General features: G+C 38.7%; 1 protein-coding gene across 3 annotated transcripts; it reads left to right on the top strand.

Annotated features, from left to right (window-relative positions):
• The first annotated feature begins 553 nt into the window (after positions 1-553).
• LOC144643112 (uncharacterized) lies at positions 554-18,943 on the top strand. 3 transcript variants are annotated; one of them, XM_078502259.1, is made up of 4 exons: positions 554-643; positions 7,703-7,762; positions 16,672-17,994; positions 18,043-18,943. In XM_078502259.1, the coding sequence occupies exons 3-4, from the start codon at positions 16,688-16,690 to the stop codon at positions 18,869-18,871; spliced, it is 2,136 nt and encodes a 711-aa protein (XP_078358385.1). In that variant the 5' UTR covers positions 554-643; positions 7,703-7,762; positions 16,672-16,687; the 3' UTR covers positions 18,872-18,943. The 3 variants fall into 3 exon arrangements, with proteins under 3 accessions (XP_078358385.1, XP_078358384.1, XP_078358383.1); XM_078502258.1 differs by adding an exon at positions 8,472-8,545 and having other exon boundaries at positions 16,672-18,943; XM_078502257.1 differs by having other exon boundaries at positions 16,672-18,943.
• The last annotated feature ends 14 nt before the right edge of the window (positions 18,944-18,957 follow it).

The following is an 18,957-nucleotide window of genomic DNA, read 5'->3' as shown; positions in this document are numbered from 1 at the left end:
TTCCAGGGACGGCGTTAACTTTTGGCTTTAAAGTGAAAGTTTTCGGAAATTTTAAGACTTTGTATGGAGAAGTTTGGCGGGAAATGCACAGTAACTGCGCACGCGCGCTGCGTTTGACCGCTGTGTGGGTGCAATGCTATCACGCGCAAACCGCTCCACAGCGGTCAAACGCAGCGCGCGTGCGCAGTTCATGTGTAATTGCCGCCAAAATTTTCCATACAAAGTCTTAAATTTTCCGTAAACTTTTGCTTAAAGCCAAAAGTTAACGCCGTCCCTGGAAAGTTAAGGTTTATACGCCGCTTATGGATTGGAAATTTGATAATTCATCTCCACTGAGTGTCCCAGCTTGAACTGTTCTTTCACCGTACTATTTCTTTAACAATTTCTTGCAAAAGTTTGCCCACTTTCGAGTCAAAAGTTCGAGGCGGCAAAGACCGGATGTGACGTCAATTTTTGCGTTTGACCGCTGTGAAGCAAACCGATGTATTCTTGTCCCACGATGCTGCTGGTCAGCGTTATGAGGAGCGAAAGAACCCCCCGCCGCGCTACTGGGGTCTGTATGTCTGAATAAAATTTTAGCCTTGGAAGCTTGCAGAAGTGATGGTTTTGATCGAGTATAAAGCAAAGGATTCTCCTTGTCAAGGTAAGAAAACGTTAAAATGTCGTTTTAGACGCAGGGGATTCGTTTGGTGTTAATATTTGGGTCAGAAATCGGGACTCTGTATATTTATAAACACGATCGCGTGACAAAATCGATCTTTCAGCTTGGCACACGGGCCGGACATTCTTGCTTGAATTCCCGGGCTTGAATTCAACTGAATTAGTATTGTTGTAAAGTGAAGAAAATCGCGTACTTCGTCGAATTACAACCATAACATTTTTTATACTTGGGAATCGAAGTAAAAGTCAAACCCTGACGCTGGTTTGGAAACCAGTCCTTTTATATTTAGGCCCTTACATTCGTGTACTAAGGTTTCGACGCCATCTTGGTTTAGGTTAATCATACAGAAGTACAGCAAACTTGCGTTAATTGGTTTTAGGGGATTTGAAACTTTACACTATTACACAATTACGCGATTTATTATTACAATATTTAAAAATTGCAAAGCAAGTAACCAAGAAATACACTATTTTTCTATTAGAAATTATACAGCACGAGTAAGAACCTAATTTGATTAACCTGTTAGAGCTAAAATTGTTCCCCTGTTAGGCTAACATTTACCAGTTAGACATCCTCTTTATAAGAACCTCTTATGCCTAAAATTTGACAATATGTTCTTATTTTATAAAATCGATTAAAAATATTTACTTTTAGAGAACATTAATAACTATATAAGTCCACAGTCTGGATCCTCAGATTTGGAGATAACTAGAACCTTATGATTATTACTCCAGCTGCAATGCCAATGTTGAAAACAATAAAATATAATTATTATTGATGTTCAATTACAAAAATGTAAATGAAATGGTATGTAAAATGCATAGAAGAAAATGGCTGAATACCACTAGAAATTCTACAGTCGAACCCCTATTAAGCGGCTACCTATATTGAGCAGCCACCCTCCATTAAACAGCCACTTTCCAAAGTCCCGACATATTTCTCAGTAAACTGCTGTATTTTATACCTTTATTCAACGGCCACCTCTATTTAGCGGTGGCGGCCACCTTTTTGCTGTCGCAAGTGTTATTTATATGGTTTTTGACCTCCATTAAGTGGCCAGCAAATTATCTTTCCAAGCAAAAAGCATGGCGACAGATGATAATTAAATAAATTGTCTGTGAAATATCTGAAGCTAAATTTTTTCACATACTAGCTGTTGATGCAAAAAGGCCTAAGAAACTTGTCAACGATGTTTGTGCACATATTTTTCTGTACATTATCAAGCCGAAGAAATACTGTACATATTTTCAACAACGTGCCTTCTGTGTTAGAGGTAGAACTATGCATGGGCTGGTAATGCACTTAATGTTTTGTTACAATGAATTTTGGATTTATCTTCATATAATTATGTTCACTTTCTAAACACATTTTGCTGTAATACAGTCAATGAAATCATGTTTACTGCCATTCCTATCCAATTTATATTGTACCTCTATTAAGCGGCCACTTTCCAAAGTCCCAAAGGGTGGCCGCTTAATAGAGGTCGGACTGTATTTAACAACAATGTATAAAGTCTTCCTTCAGAAAATAAGAACTTATTACATGCTTCTGATAGAGCAGTTTTCAATTGAGTGTCGTAAAACCAAAACCAAAGTTATTACTCTGGCCAATTACAAAGGACACAGACAATCCAGTGAACCAATCAAAACTGGAAGCAAATACATGTAGTTGGCATGAAGCGCGGGAAAACGTGCGCGAGCAAGTCACTATTGGTTTTGGTTTTACTCCTGATTGGCCGAGAAAGTGGCACCAAATTTTTAAACCAATCACTAAGCGTAGTGAACGCAAAACCAAAGCAAACGCAAATTACTTTTGACACTCAAGTGAAAACCGCTCTATCAGTCAGTTTCGAAAACGCCCATGTCCACTCCACCAGGGCAAACTCTGGGTATTTGACTTTTTTGAAAAATAATTTTGGTAAAATTCCCTGCTATGCCAGTAGTTGAGACAGTCAAATTCCCTGCCAGTTAGGGCTTCACACAGCGTCAAGTTCCCCATCCTTTTCAGATTTTTTACTTTCGCTCCATGCAAGAAGGAAAATACATCATTTACAAGTAGTTTCTTGAAATACTTTTATTATTGATGTCACATAAATTTAAAAAATTATTTATCCACACTAAAATGTTTTTGATAAAGGCAAAAGGATACTATAACAAAAAGAGAAATGGAATCTTGGAAATGCGAGAGTACCATAAACATTTTTGTAGTCATATATAACACATAGTGAATGGTAGTAACGAAAACGAAGACCCCGAAAACGAAGACCTAAGACCTAAGACCCATACGAAAACTAAGACCCGTACGAAAACTAAGACCTAAGACCCATACGAAAACTAAGACCCGTACGAAAACTAAGACCCATACGAAAACTAAGACCCATACGAAAACTAAGACCCGTACGAAAACTAAGACCCGTACGAAAACTAAGACCCATACGAAAACTAAGACCCGTACGAAAACTAAGACCTGTACGAAAACTAAGACCCGTACGAAAACTAAGACCCATACGAAAACGAAGACCCGTACGAAAACGAAGACCCGTATATACGAAAACGAATACCCGGCAAAAACCAGCGTTACCCAGAGTTGCGTGACCTTAATAATAGTGACAATAATATTGAAGCAGACTGAGCGTACTGAGAACGTACTACTGAAATCGAAAATCAATGAGCGCTTTACATTTACATGGAGTTTTAGGTGAGAATTTTTCGACAAATGGAACGTTACAGTTACTTCAACACGTAAACGGAATGAAAAGATGCTGTTCCTTTTGAAAATTCCATTCTGATAGCACTGCGGGAGCCTAGGTCACACATGACTTGCCAAGGTTTTTAATCTTTTGGTCGGGGAAATGAGACAAGTACAAATATGGTCAAATATCGTGTGACATTTGTACTCGTTTTGCGCGATGTTTGTACTCTACGAATTAGTATAATATTGAAGCAGACGAGTACTGAGAACGTATCGATCAAGTTTCATTGAAATCCTACATTTTGAAGTGAGTACGCCTTGCTACGCGCTACATGAGTAAAATTAAAACATCTTAGCAAGTACGCCTGTCGGCCCCGGCAAATGAATGAAAGGTCACTATTGATATGACTACACATAAGAAGCACTAACAAAAACTTTATTTACTAAGCAAAAAACAGATGACAGGCCTACACAGATTCCTATTTCGTGACATAAATTTGTACAAAGTAAGCCGTTCGGTAAAATTGGATTTGGTCGTCCAATTTATTTTGACGCCTCAAAGATGTTTAGAAAGGGCACTGAATTGCTCTGTCAGTTGTATTATAAGGAGGCGATTTTAGCTAGGTTAAGTAGAGTCAAAAGACTGCCGCTCAGCAGATGTGAAGAGGTGATAGATCAGCACAGTTTCCCGTTAGTACATTTTGACACCTGTATTAATTTTTTCTCTCCGCACCCTTCTACGCGGATGTAAAGCGAGAAATAATGATCGGGTAGCGAGGTTTATTTAAGCAAGTATTGTGCGCGAGAAGATTTCGATACGGTGCATTACTGCTGGGGGACTTTGGCTGTCTCTTCTGTGACGCAGAAGCAACCGTTTTCGATCAGGTTTAAGTTTTCGATCAAGTCTAGACTTTTGATCAGTAGTACGTTCTTAGTACGCTCAGTCTGCTTCAATATTATTCTGTCATTATTATTAATGTCACGCAACTCTGGGTAACGCTGGTTTTGGCCGGGTCTTCGTTTCCGTATATACGGGTCTTCGTTTTCGTATGGGTCTTAGTTTTCGTAAGGGTCTTAGTTTTCGTACGGGTCTTAGTTTTCGTATGGGTCTTAGTTTTCGTACGGGTCTTAGTTTTCGTATGGGTCTTAGGTCTTAGTTTTCGTACGGGTCTTAGTTTTCGTATGGGTCTTAGTTTTCGTATGGGTCTTAGTTTTCGTACGGGTCTTAGTTTTCGTATGGGTCTTAGGTCTTAGTTTTCGTACGGGTCTTAGTTTTCGTATGGGTCTTAGGTCTTAGGTCTTCGTTTTCGGGGTCTTCGTTTTCGTTACTAGTCAAATTCCCTGCTATACAAGCTAGTTCTCGAGTCAAATGCCTGTGACTAATACATTTCAAACCTAAAACAGGCTAAATTTGTGCTTACCGTAAAGTTCTGTGTATAAGCCGCATCTTTTCCCTCTTATTTCAAGTCAAAAATCGGGGGGTGCGGCTTATCCACGGAAACATCTCTGGTTGGCGTTCTCAAAGACCTAATTAATATTCATAAAAAACTTCTCAAGACGTCATTGAACAAACATATAACAACCTGAAAACTTTGTTGTTGTTCACTACCTTTTAGTTCCTCTGCAAAGCTGTTTGCAGTGAAGCCTGCCAGTCACTTCGAATCATGTCTTTCCGCTACGTGCGAGAAGGCAACCAAGATAAACGCAAATACTCACAAGGCAAATGGCCGACCGCTTCGGTTTTTTATTGACCTTCACAGCAAATACATCTGCTGGATTAACAAACTCTTATTCTGCATGAAGTTTTTATCCTGTTGCGGGTAGCAGTTTCCAAGAATCTTGAAATAAAAACGTGGGTTCTTGCGAAGGAAATGCCGCCATGTTTGTTTTTAATGCCCAGACACCTCTCTACAATTCAGAGCTTGGCTACTAAGCATTCATCATTCGCGAACGATTCGAACAAATTACAAGTGTTTCAGGAGTGTTTAGAAGTGATAATCTCGAAAAAATGATATCAAGAGAGCATCCAAGTTTAAGATATCTACAGGTGCTGCTTATACACGGAACTTTACGGTATTACCATTTATGCAAGAACCTGTTTAGGCTAACTTTGGAAAATGCAGGTTCTTACTCACTATTCACACTGCATAATTATCGAAATCGCATATAAGTACTACAAATCATAAATTAATTGACATTGTTCAAGTGCGACAGCAGAGGGAACATACCAAGTGCCATTAGTAGCCAGCTGGTAGTTTTGTTGAATATTGAGGCCCTGCCAGCGGGGGGGTTCTAGTGTTGCTTGTCTAAATTTAAAAATGTTCCGTGTCGCTGTTTTATTGTTCTTCATGTCGCTGTCAGTTATTAAATTGAAGCAAAATTGGCTGTCCTTGTCGGAATTTAAGCTTTTTCATAAGGATTGTCATTTGTCGCAGTTTTATTTTATGTGCTGTCGCTACTATTTGGGCCACATTGCTTGTCTGAGTTTACCCTGACAGGGCCTCAATATTGTTGGGAGTCAATTGTGGGTGTTCATATTGTTTGAGGGTATTATGGATGGTACAATTTCACCTACCCACCCACCCTCCCATGATGTACTTAGTTTGCACTGCAATTCTTGTCGGGTCGCTGAATTTTATCCCCAATCTTTAAATGCAATGCGAGGGTTGTTGCAGTGCAAAATAGAATACAAGTTAATACTGTATTGTTTTTTCGGTCCACTTATTTTCAGGCTGAAAATATTCTTGTGAATATTCTTAGATTATACATGTAGCTAATAATGACACTTCTGTTTGACTTTCAATTGACTGTGCTGTATACCATACAAATTAGATGCAATGACAACATGTACTATCATCAAACTGTCATATTTAGCATTTGAACATTTGGCTAGTGCAGGCTTTTATTGTTTTATTGACTAGTTTTGCCATTTGGAGAAAGGAAGAATTTTACACGGTTTAGTTAAAAACACATAATTGTGTTGTATTTGCTAATTTTGACATTTTCAACACAAAATTGCATTTCCTTTCAAAATCTCAGTCTCAGGTTTATTCTTAAAATATTCTTAAATCTTGCAAATTTTCAGCCTTGATATTGTTTTAAAATACATTTTATAAAAACAGCCTTTATTGATTTTATCATTTAGAATGTTTTCAAACTTACATCAAACTTAATAAACTGTCAATTTTGCAGGTTGCAACTGTTGCTCAGAATGCTAGTTCTACTGTATCGGGCCATTCCATTTTATACCCAACACTCCCCCTCAAAAATAACCTGAGAATTTCCAAATCCCCCTCAGAAAAAAGCCAACCTTTTCTTAATCCTTCAGAACTATTTGAAAGATCAAAGAATGCCTACAGGGCTACCCCCCTTCAGAAATGACTTTCAAAGCCCCTTCAGTAAATCTCATCTTTAGGGGTGATAACCTGGCAGGGTTTTATTCCTCCAAGCAGTAAAATAACATGACCATCAGTAAACAAAGAACATTCCTGATCCTTTGTAGACTGATGGTTAACCGTGGTTAATCGTTCAAATTTACACATAATTTTTTCGCCAATTGTGTGGCCAAAAAACATTCTAGCGATTTATCTCTGGTTTTCTTAGGGAATTTCAGCGACAAATGGGAGTTTTTCCTAGCCTCACGATATCGTAGATCTTGTTAAACATTAATCTCAACCGCCCAGGAATTTGGTTTCGCGCTCTGGAGAACGTGTATTGCTGCTTTTTCTTAAAATTAGCCGGCTGCTTTGTAACATTGGAACGAACATAGTTAACTGGAGTATCACTGCGGAGGCCCCGGTTAACACTTTTAAACAACAAAATGGATAATACGACCCTAGATACCCGGTAGTCACGCGCTATGAACCACGCACAGGATCTGAACCCGTTTTGTCTTTCTTTTCTCAACTGAAGACATTATTTTTAACTTCAAATAATCAAAACTACTCTCCCGCCACACATTCAGCGTGCTTTCTAGAAAAAATCCTGTTAGAGCTAAGACAGCTGGTAACAGGTTTCCTTTCTTTTTACTCAAATATACCTCAGACAATCTTTGACAAAAGTAGTTGACACATTGACTTCACTCTGCGGTTTTTATGACAAATTTAACACTAGTTTTTAAATTTCATGACTGTCTGCTAAAATAGCCCCCTTCCCCCTATCCAATGTTGTAAAATGGTAGCAAAGGACTCCTAGAAAAAACTACAACATTGATTGGGGGGAGGGGGGTTGGAAAGGTGGGACCAAAGGATGGAATTGGTCCATATAACAATAAAAAAGGGCGTAAATTAACAATGGGTCAACACTTTTGTCAATGATTGTAGTTTTATATTGGCTTCCATTCTCTTTTAGAGTGAGCAGATAGCTGGAGCACCGCAGACAAGTAATCAAGAAGCTCTCTTTTGACAATTTGTAAGTATATTATTTGCTTTGATTCCTAGATTACCGGAATTCTGCATGTGGCTAGTCATCACTATTCGCACTACCTCATTATAGGAAATTAACGTTTCATGAAATTAAGGCGAATTTCAAAATTCACTTTAATTTAAGTTGCGTTAAATTTTTGTCAACATTCATTTCCCCGCCGTTAATTAAGTTTATTGTTAATTTCCATGGCCTTAATTTCCATTATTTTGGTCCCAAATTCACGATACAGTCCAACTTTCTTGACTCCTAGGAAAAACAATTATTAGTAGTAGTCTACAAACATTGTTTCCATTTAAGATTATACACCTAGTGTTGAAATAAACTTGTTCCTGTGTTGTCTCAACAAGTGTTTTTCTTTGTGTACGTCGCATTAATTTCCTTCATTTTGAAATGTTACCCCCTCTTTCATGTTAATTTCCTCTACTGGGAAGTAATTTTTCCTTCAATTCGCGTTAATTTAAGTCGTGTTAATTTCAAATACCTTAATTAACTCAATCGTTAATTTCCTATAAATAAGGTATTCATACTATTCACTATTGGCGACTGTTAGCTATTGGGTTTTCCAGATGCCCAAGGATATTTCCCCTTTGGTCTGGGGCTCACTGGTCTCCATCAATGAAATCAATGAAAGGAGACCTTGGGGAAGAGTCCCTGAATTGGCTCACACATAGCCTATGTCTTGTATGTTTTAAAGCCAACTGATGACCAGTCTGCAGAAAATCATGGAGTCTGAACTCCTTTTGGGAGAATCTGGGACCTTAATTACTTGTAAGTAGTTTGTAGCAATAATTATGTTGAAATTATGAATTAATATATTAAATCATATATATGAACTGCTGATCATCAATAAATGAAGTGAAGATCCTCGCAGTTATGAACACAACTCAAGCATTTTAAGCAAGTGAAAGATTATCACAGTAATGTGCTCCCGGGGGGGCACCCTGTATATTTTTGGGTGGGGGTGTGCGGCTGGGAATTTGAAGCCCTTGCCCTATACCAGACCATGTTCAGCTGATTTTTGCAACCCTATACCAGACTAGACACCGTAAATCCCTACCCTATCTTAGACTTGCATTTTTTAGAACTGTATCACTATCAGTGTTTTAATGGAAAACCATCGGTCAACAACGATGCTGCGATGATTTTATTTACGTTTAGGAAAGCCTCTTTCTCTTCTGAGTTTCTATTCCTATTCTGGACTAAATTCGTCATAACACAGATCAGTTTTCCGGCAAATGCTACCCTTTTCTAGACCAAACCTTTCTGATTGCTTAACCCTATCCCAGACTAAACTGTTTGAAAACCCTACCCTTCACAGCAGCACATACCTATATAGCTCATATATGGGAGTGCCCCCCTGGGAATGTACTCAACTTAAGCATTTTAGAAAAGCAAGCCTGAAAGCTTAAGTTGAGTACATTACTGCTATGATCTTTCATTTGCTTAAAATGTATATCTGCAGTACAAATATATGAATTTCATATATTCATTTCACAACTTAAGCAGTTGCGAAAAAAAAAGCCAGAAAAAAATATCAGGCTTGCCAGAACTCAAACCCTGACCTTAGCATTGCTGGCGCAGCGCTCTAACCAATTGAGCTAACAAGCCAACTGGGAGCTGGTCATTATATTGGTTCGTAATGTACCCGGGCTGTATTAAGGAAAATGAATTGAGAATGTAGTCTACACGTGCGTTTTGAATCTTGCTATATTTCTTGCCTGTTCCCAGCTGAACACTTGAGCAACAAGTTGCACGGTACTAGCATTAGCCGTTATTTCTGTAGTCTATTCGCAAGACCTTTTCTGGTTATGTTTTGACAGCATTTTTGCTTTGTCGCATGCCCGTGCTTTAAATCTGTATACCGTCAGAATGGTGAATATTAACATGTAGGGTTTTGTAAAATTTCGCTACGGTACACCAGTAAGTCTAGATTTATACGTGAGGCAAAATCACCTTGTGTGAACTCGGGCCAGCGTACATGTGTAAGGCAGAGCTACCTCAAAGGTCTCATTTGCCTCCCTCCCCTACAGGAAAGAAGTGTTGTCGCCCTGACAACTATTGCCCAATCGTAGCGTGAGGCTGCACGTGAAAGGCAAGGCTAAATAAAAATGCGCCCACTCTATCAGAGGCAAGGTGTCGGAGAAAGCCAAAAGTGTATAAATCTTGGTTAATTTTTTCGGTATACTTAAATCATGGAGAGAGGCAGTCGGAACAAAAATTTTCTGTATTGAAAGTATGGTCTTCGAACTATACCCGTGCGAAGCTTTGGTGTGAGCAGATGAAATTAAAAGCAATTTTCGGCTTGTTTTTGTCAAGCAGTGGTGTTGATCTAGTGTCGGAAGTGTTCACCCTTGCATAAATTTAGGTAAGAGTTAACTAAAATTAACATTGAAAATGGAAGAGTAACCAGGATTCATAATTAAGTAAAATGTTTTTGAAACGTTCTCTGGTTAAAAATTTGTTAAAATATAAGCTTTCGGCTGCCAAACTGCAGCCTTTAACGAATGATAAAAATGGCGCGAATGAATAAATATATAGGGTAAAAGTGTGTGAAAAAATTACAGAATAAAAATGCGTAAAAAGGTGACAAGAAAAATAGTGAGAATGTGATAATAAAAGGGAACTATTTTAAAAGAATAGAATATTGTGGAGGTAATGACCTAGCATTGTTGTCCGCTTCAGTTGTCATGGCAGTGTGCCATGACTCAAGAGTTTTTTGCACGCGATAGTCTCCTTTGTTGATGACTCTTGCATTTTTGAAATCAATTTGATGGTCATTAATCCATGCATGGTTTGCAATGTTTGATCCTTTGTTACAATGTTTGACGTTTCTGATGTGTTCTTTTCTTCGCGTCTGTAGACATTTGCCGGTTTCTCCAATGTAACTCCAATTACAGTCATTACAAGGGATCTTGTAGACCACATTTGTTTGAAGGTGGCTGGGAGGTCTGAATTTTGGTGAAGGGAACTCTTGGTGAAGGGTTCTGTGGGGTCTGGTAACGAGACGAATTCCATTGTTTTGAAGCAATCTTTTAAGCGGTTCGGTGAGGCCATTGATATAGGGCAGACAAGCCAAGTCAAATGATTCTGATGGTTCGACCAATTAAAGAACAAACCAACAAGTTCCTCCTGAGAGGGAATTGTTTCTGTAGTGCGTTTTTTCTTTAGGATGTTAGAGATAATTGATTGGCGGTAGCCATTCGCTTTTAAGGCATCAGAGATATGTTTGACTTCATTCGATTTTGCGTCTGCGGTGCTTGGGAGGTTACACGCGCGGTTCAGAAGAGTGGAAGCTGTGCTGATTTTGTGATTCTTCTCATGATGCGAGTTAAAGTCTAAATACCTGTCTGTGTGTGTAGGTTTTCTGTATACTTCGATAGTGATTTTGCCATTTTTTCTGTTGACGAGGGTGTCCAGGAAGGCGATTTGGCCATTGCTTTCAGTTTCGATGGTAAAAGAGATCTTGGGGTCGATGGAATTCAAAGTGTCGTGGAAGGCTGAAATGGCGTCTCTCTTGATGATGACAAAGCTGTCGTCCACATATCTTTTCCAAATTTTGGGTGGTACCGTGGAATAAATGAGAGCTGAATCTTCAATTACCTCCATGCAGAGGTTAGCTACAACAGGGCTAACCGGGCTACCCATTGCACAGCCGTGGATCTGTTTGTAGGTACAGTCGTTGTAGACGAAGTAGTTGTTTGAAAGAACAAATTCCAAAAGGGAGATGATATCATCAGTAGTGAGATTTGTTCTGGAGGTTAATGTAGTGTCATTATTGAGTTTATCGCGAAAGGAGAAATCGTTATTTGCATTGGCTCTACCCTCTACAACACTTCTAAATTCCTCACAGATATTCTGTCGCCTATCCAGAATAGTAATGGCCATTCCGTCCTCAACTCTTCGGACTTTGCTAATGAAGTAGCTCATATGGAAATTTCTGATGATGAAGTCATGCTCTCGTTTGATGTTGTCTCCCTTTTTACAGCAATCCCTGTCCAGAAAGCTTGCACCTACATTAGCGATAAACTCAATAATGACACTACATTAACCTACAAACAGATCCACGGCTGTGCAATGGGTAGCCCGGTTAGCCCTGTTGTAGCTAACCTCTGCATGGAGGTTATTGAAGATTCAGCTCTCATTAATTCCACGGTACCACCCAAAATTTGGAAAAGATATGTGGACGACAGCTTTGTCATCATCAAGAGAGACACCATTTCAGCCTTCCACGACACTTTGAATTCCATCGACCCCAAGATCTCTTTTACCATCGAAACTGAAAGCAATGGCCAAATCGCCTTCCTGGACACCCTCGTCAACAGAAAAAATGGCAAAATCACTATCGAAGTATACAGAAAACCTACACACACAGACAGGTATTTAGACTTTAACTCGCATCATGAGAAGAATCACAAAATCAGCACAGCTTCCACTCTTCTGAACCGCGCGTGTAACCTCCCAAGCACCGCAGACGCAAAATCGAATGAAGTCAAACATATCTCTGATGCCTTAAAAGCGAATGGCTACCGCCAATCAATTATCTCTAACATCCTAAAGATAAAACGCACTACAGAAACAATTCCCTCTCAGGAGGAACTTGTTGGTTTGTTCTTTAATTGGTCGAACCATCAGAATCATTTGACTTGGCTTGTCTGCCCTATATCAATGGCCTCACCGAACCGCTTAAAAGATTGCTTCAAAACAATGGAATTCGTCTCGTTACCAGACCCCACAGAACCCTTCACCAAGAGTTCCCTTCACCAAAATTCAGACCTCCCAGCCACCTTCAAACAAATGTGGTCTACAAGATCCCTTGTAATGACTGTAATTGGAGTTACATTGGAGAAACCGGCAAATGTCTACAGACGCGAAGAAAAGAACACATCAGAAACGTCAAACATTGTAACAAAGAATCAAACATTGCAACCATGCATGGATTAATGACCATCAAATTGATTTCAAAAATGCAAGAGTCATCAACAAAGGAGACTATCGCGTGCAAAAAACTCTTGAGTCATGGCACACTGCCATGACAACTGAAGCGGACAACAATGCTAGGTCATTACCTCCACAATATTCTATTCTTTTAAAATAGTTCCCTTTTATTATCACATTCTCACTATTTTTCTTGTCACCTTTTTACGCATTTTTATTCTGTAATTTTTTCACACACTTTTACCCTATATATTTATTCATTCGCGCCATTTTTACCGAATGGTAATGAGGTGTAGTGATGATTCGCGAACTTGAAGTGACGTGTTTCCGTCACTCCATTCTGATATTAAACCGCAATTAATTAATGCATTAACGTGCTGACAGAAAGGTTGTTTAAAACGCCATTCAGCACATGTCAATTAAAAACAAATTATCCTATAACCTCATTCCCAGGGTCTCTCTCTTTCAGGGAACAAGGTTGAATTTTTACAAAACAAATCGAAAGAGGATCAATTACACTTATCCTCTGGTGATAATTAACAATTAGACTACGAGCCCGAGTTTTCTATGTGCAAATAGTCAACGAGGCGCAGCCGAGTTGACTATCGCTCATAGATAACGAGGGCGAGTAGTCTAATTGTTTTAGTAGAATCTCTAAAGAATTGCAGTCCAAAACCTACAATTTTATGTACTTTTAAGCCAAAAATCAAGAAAAATTCACCCTTTAAAGAGCAATGCGCGCGCGATTGTTTTCTATCGGCGAATAGAAATCAATGGGAGAACCAATCAGATTCGCGGATTTCCAATAGAACACGACTGAGTTTCTACTAAAAGAGAATAGAATTCGCTCTACGAAGCCGTAGAGCATACTCTATCAATGACCCATTCACCTAAGAAAACATTCAAACGCAAATGAAGTGAGATTGTGACATAACTGATAGCAGCTATAAGCTACATGCAGTTACCGCGTCTTTATTGTAAACACAACATTCATGCTGCACGATTTTGTTTCGCGTCACATTATCTTCGTGTCACGTCATCCGTTTTTCATCTTTTTGAGTCGTGCAGAAACGCGCATCTTTCTCAAGTTTTATTCGCTGCTCAAAATAACGCTATACGTGCTGACAGAAAAGTAAACATATCCACAAAACAAATTTACCTAATGCTAAATGGATCAAAGGTTACACTTTTGTGATGAAATAGAATTCGCGCTACGAAACCTAAGAGCACGAACCATCAATGACACAATTCCCATGGAAAAATAAAACATTCAAAGGCACATTATTGAACGCTTATTTGAAGAAAAAAAACTATCAATGACCCATTCACGCAAGAAAACATTGAAAGGCAAATTAAGTGAAATTGTGACATTACTGATAGCAGCTGTGAGTTACACGTAGTTACGGTAAAAAATTATTACGCTCGCCATGTGACGTGTTGTAGTTAACACCACATCCACAGCTTGAATCCACAGCACGTTTCTGTTTCGCGTGACGTCACCTCGTGTCACGTCATCTGTTTTTCATCTTTTTGAGTCGAGCAGAAACACGAAGTGCTTGGGCGTATCTTTCTCTCGAATTTTATCCGCTGCTCAAAAATAACGCTATACGTGCTGACAGAAAAGTATAGATATTCACAAAACAAATTTACTTAACGCTAAAAAGGATCAAAGGTAATACACTAACCGGTAAATATTTTTGTGGTGAAAACTGAATAGCGCTACGAAACCTGAGAGCACGAACCATCAATGACGCAACTCATGTGGAAAAATAAAACATTCAAACGCAAATAAAATGAGATTGAATTACTTTATTGGACACTTATTTAGAAAAAAATGCGAAGGTCGGCACTTCATCGAATTACCAAATTACCATGAGGTTGCTCGAAGAGCCTTTGATTATCATTCGTTAAAGGCTGCAGTTTGGCAGCCGAAATCTTATATTTTAACAAATTTTTAACCAGAGAACGTTTCAAAAACATTTTACTTAAAATTATCATATCGGTTAAATAGGGTTTAAGAGGAAATCCGCCAGGACTTCGAGTAGTTATGGGACAAAATTATGTACCAAAACTATTTACACCTGATTGCAAGCTTTTGTGTTACTGCTTCAAATATCTTATCGAAAGAAATCTTTTCTAACAACACCACACATCGAAAACACATTTTGAAGTTCCGCTGAATTCCACTGAATCTCTTAAAAATGTGCTTTTGCCCATAGCTTGTGAACTTTAAATATCATTTTCTCAGCTCTGATAGAAATTGTTGTCAGAATTTTTCCACCTTATTGCAAACGTTTTTGTTACTCTTCAAATTCTTTCAAGATCTTTTCTAACAACACCACACATCGAAAACACATTTTGAAGTTCCGCTGAATTCCACTGAATCGCTTAAGACGAATTTACAAAATGGCTACACGTGAGATTTTGCCCATACCTTGTGAACTTTGAAATTCATTTTCTCAGACTCTAATAAGAAATTGTTGTTGGTGTTATCACGGATAATTACTTACATCTTTACCTTTTATTAAGGGTAGGAAATAACGCAATAGGATTTAAATTATTCTGAAAATTGATTTTTGTCCAACTTTAATAAATATTACTCGACTTCCTAGTGGATTCCGTCTTAAATGCTTTAGAACAGTAAAAAAAACCGCATACACAACTTATGATGTAAAATGTGAGCTTTACTAGCTGTTTATTATTAATATTGTCTTTCGATGGGAATTTTTGCTACAAAGTTTAATACAAATCCTTATAATTTCTGACAGAGTTGTCAAAGCTTTAGCCTGGGCACCCTGTGCCCTGTCCGCACTAACCCAGGTAAATTTGAAAACGCATCTTTTTCTCCGGATAGGCCAACCATCCACACTGAAACAGCATTTTCGCTCACCGAAAACGACACTTTTTTCCAAAGTGGGTAAATTTAAAAACGCGGGCTAGGTGGTGTAGTGTGGACGGCAAAATCGGGCGAAAACCGGACTGACGATTTCATTCAAAGGTTTTAGTTTTGAAGAAGGCGGACTGACTCTCGGGCAAGTAGCGTTTATTTTTACTGTACACCTTAATACATTAAATTAACTGGTATGGGTATTGTACCGTGGCTGAGAATGGTCACTTCTGACTTCCAACTTCTGACTTCTGAGTTTTTAGTATGTATAGTTAGTATGGTTTCATGTACCTTAAATCCTTCAAATGTTCATCACAATTGAGATTTACCTTTTTAACATTTTTTTCATGATGAAATCTTCAGCTGTCAAAAAATACCTTAGTCAAGAAAAAAGTTGCTACCTTGAAAATATGCAGTCTATTCTGGAAAGCCGTTTTTTATAAGAATTTCGTTAAAGATGCGCTGTCAGGACGCAAAAAATAACCGAAAGTAGCCAAACAAAAAGTTTAACGAACAGAACAATAGCTTACTCGTGCATTGTGCATCTTGTAAATTTCTGAGCCATCCTCTACAAAACAACTACGGACACAGGCACGCAGTTCATGGAAGGCTTTCATTTCAAACAAATCTAGCAGAATGCTCAAAAAGTCAAAATCAAAGCGCCAGACGCTCTGAGTTAACTAATTATTCTTCCTTCTTTACTTTTGTTACTTTGATAAATACCAGTTCCGTCGATAGTGTGTAAGAAAAGTTTAACTTTTTCGATTTACTTCCATTCAGGGAAATGTACTTCCGCTTAGACCTAAGAGCATGTGCAATAAAAACCGGAAGACCAAGTTTCTGAACTGAAATCGACCTGAAAATGATTTGATCAATTCCATTTTCCCAGAGTCCGTCCCGTACCGCTGACCGACGGACTCTGGGCTCGAGATTGCAATGTTGACAAAGCCATTTTTTGACTCTGATCCTGGCCCTCAGGGTCTTGTCAGAAGTAGTAATAATAAGGGAACTGCATTGTGAAAAGCTAAAGCTAAAGCTTTTGTAACGTTTTCTCATTTCATTTTATTTCCAGGTGTGAACACTTGAACATGTCAAAACCAAGGACACGTGTTAGAATACACACAAGAAATACGCCCCATAAATGCAAGCAATGTGGCAAATGTTTCAACCATTCATCAAGTTTAAAGTCTCATGAAAGACTTCACACAGGGGAAAAGCCTTATGTATGCATACAGTGTGGCAAGTCCTTTAGACAAGCAGGACATTTAAGGTCTCATGAAAGAATTCATTCTGGTGAGAAGCCTTATGAATGCAAACAGTGTGGCAAGTGTTTTGGTTATGCCGGAGTTTTGAAAACTCATGAAAGAGTCCACACAGGTGAAAAGCCTTATGAGTGCAAACAGTGTGGCAAGTGCTTTATCAAATCTGGAAATTTGAGGTCTCACGAAAAAGTTCATTCTGGTGAGAAACTATATGAATGTCAACAGTGTGGTAAGTGTTTCACCTTTGCCGGAAGTTTAAAGATTCATGAAAGAGTTCATACTGGTGAGAAGCCTTATGAATGCAAACAGTGTGGCAAATGCTTCAGACAATCAGCAAATTTAAGCGCTCATGGAAGAATTCATTCACGAATAAAGCCTTATGAATGCAAACAATGTGGCAAGTGTTTTAGAGAAGCAGGAAAATTGAGGATTCATGAAAGGGTTCATACTGACGAGAAGCCTTACGAATGCAAACAATGTGGCAAGTGTTTTCGCCAAGCAGTACATTTGAGGACTCATGAAAGGGTCCACACAGGTGAAAAGCCTTACAAATGCAAACAGTGTGGCAAGTGCTTTAACCAAGGACCACATTTGAGAACTCATGAAATAGTCCACACAGGTAAAATGCCTTATGAGTGCAAACAGTGTGGCAAGTGCTTAAACCAAGCAGGAATTTTAAGAACTCATGAAGATTTCCACAAGAGCGAAAAACAGTGTAGCAAGTGCTTTAACAAAGTAGCAAACTTAAGGACTCTTGACAAGATTCATACAAGTGAAAAGCCTTATAAATGCAAACAGTGTTGCAAGTGTTTCAGAACTGCATCACAATTTCGGACCCATGAAAGAGTCCACACAGGTGAAAAGCCTTATGAATGCAAACAGTGTGGCACGTGCTTTAACCAAGCAGGACATTTGAGAACTCATGAAAGGGTTCATACTGGTGAGAAGCCTTATGAATGCAAACTGTGTGGCACGTGCTTTAGCCGAGCAGGACATTTGAGAACTCATGAAAGGGTTCATACTGGTGAGAAGCCTTATGAATGCAAACTGTGTGGCAAGTGCTTTAACCAAGCAGGACATTTGAGAACTCATGGAAGGGTTCATACTAGTGAGAAACCATATGAATTCAAACAGTGCAGCAAGCGTTTTCGATTAGAAAATAGTTTGCGAACTCATAAAAGAGTCCACACGGGTGAAAAGCCTTATGAATGCAAACAGTGTGGCAAGTGTTTTCCTCGAGCTGACAGTTTGAAGACTCATGAACGGGTTCATGCTGGTGAAAAGCCTTATGAGTGCAGACAGTGTGGCAAGTGCTTTAAACAAGCAGTAATTTTAAGAAATCATGAAAAAGTCCACAAAGGTGAAAAACCTTTTAAAAGCAAAAGAGGGGGCAAGTGCTTTAACCGAGTAGGAAATTTAAGGACTCATGTCAGGATTCATAAAGGTGAAAAGCCTTATAAATGCAAACAGTGTGGCAAGTGTTTTCGTCAAGCAAGAAATTTAAGGACTCATGAAACAGTTCATACTGGTGTGAAGCCTTATGAATGCAAACAGTGTGGCAAGTGTTTTAGTCACGCCGGAAATTTAAGCGCTCATGAAAGAATTCATTCTGGCGAGAAGCCTTATAAATGCAAACAGTGTGGCAAGTTTTTTAAGCAACTTGGAGCTTTGCGAACTCATGAAAGAGTTCACGCTCAAAAGCCTTATGAGTGTAAAGTGTGTGGCAAGTGTTTTGGAAAAAGAGGAAATCTAAGGAAACACGAAAAAGTCCATACGGGGAGGAATTCTTATAAACGGAAACAGAGCAAAAAGAATTACTGTAGTATACCAAAAGATGCAAACTGTAGAACATTACCAGGCCGTGACGGTACTGAGTGTGATAACAATGATGAATTATCTTCGGCATCATCTGACTTGGGAGAACTCAATCACCTTAAATGTTGGATTTGCCTGGAGGAATTAGATAGTAAAGCTCTACTTATTGAACACTACGACAATCACATGAAATAGAATATTACTTATTTATCGGTGAGTGTTTCTGTGTTGTAAGAATGCTTTATTAAACTTGATGTATAAATAGTCTGTGCGATGTTGCA

Source organism: Oculina patagonica, chromosome 2, assembly GCF_052425735.1.
Source record: "Oculina patagonica isolate OP01 chromosome 2, crgOcupat, whole genome shotgun sequence".
Taxonomy (NCBI): Eukaryota; Metazoa; Cnidaria; class Anthozoa; order Scleractinia; family Oculinidae; genus Oculina; species Oculina patagonica.
The sequence above is the reverse complement of the archived record's forward strand: the minus strand, read 5'-3'. Positions and strand labels throughout refer to the sequence as shown.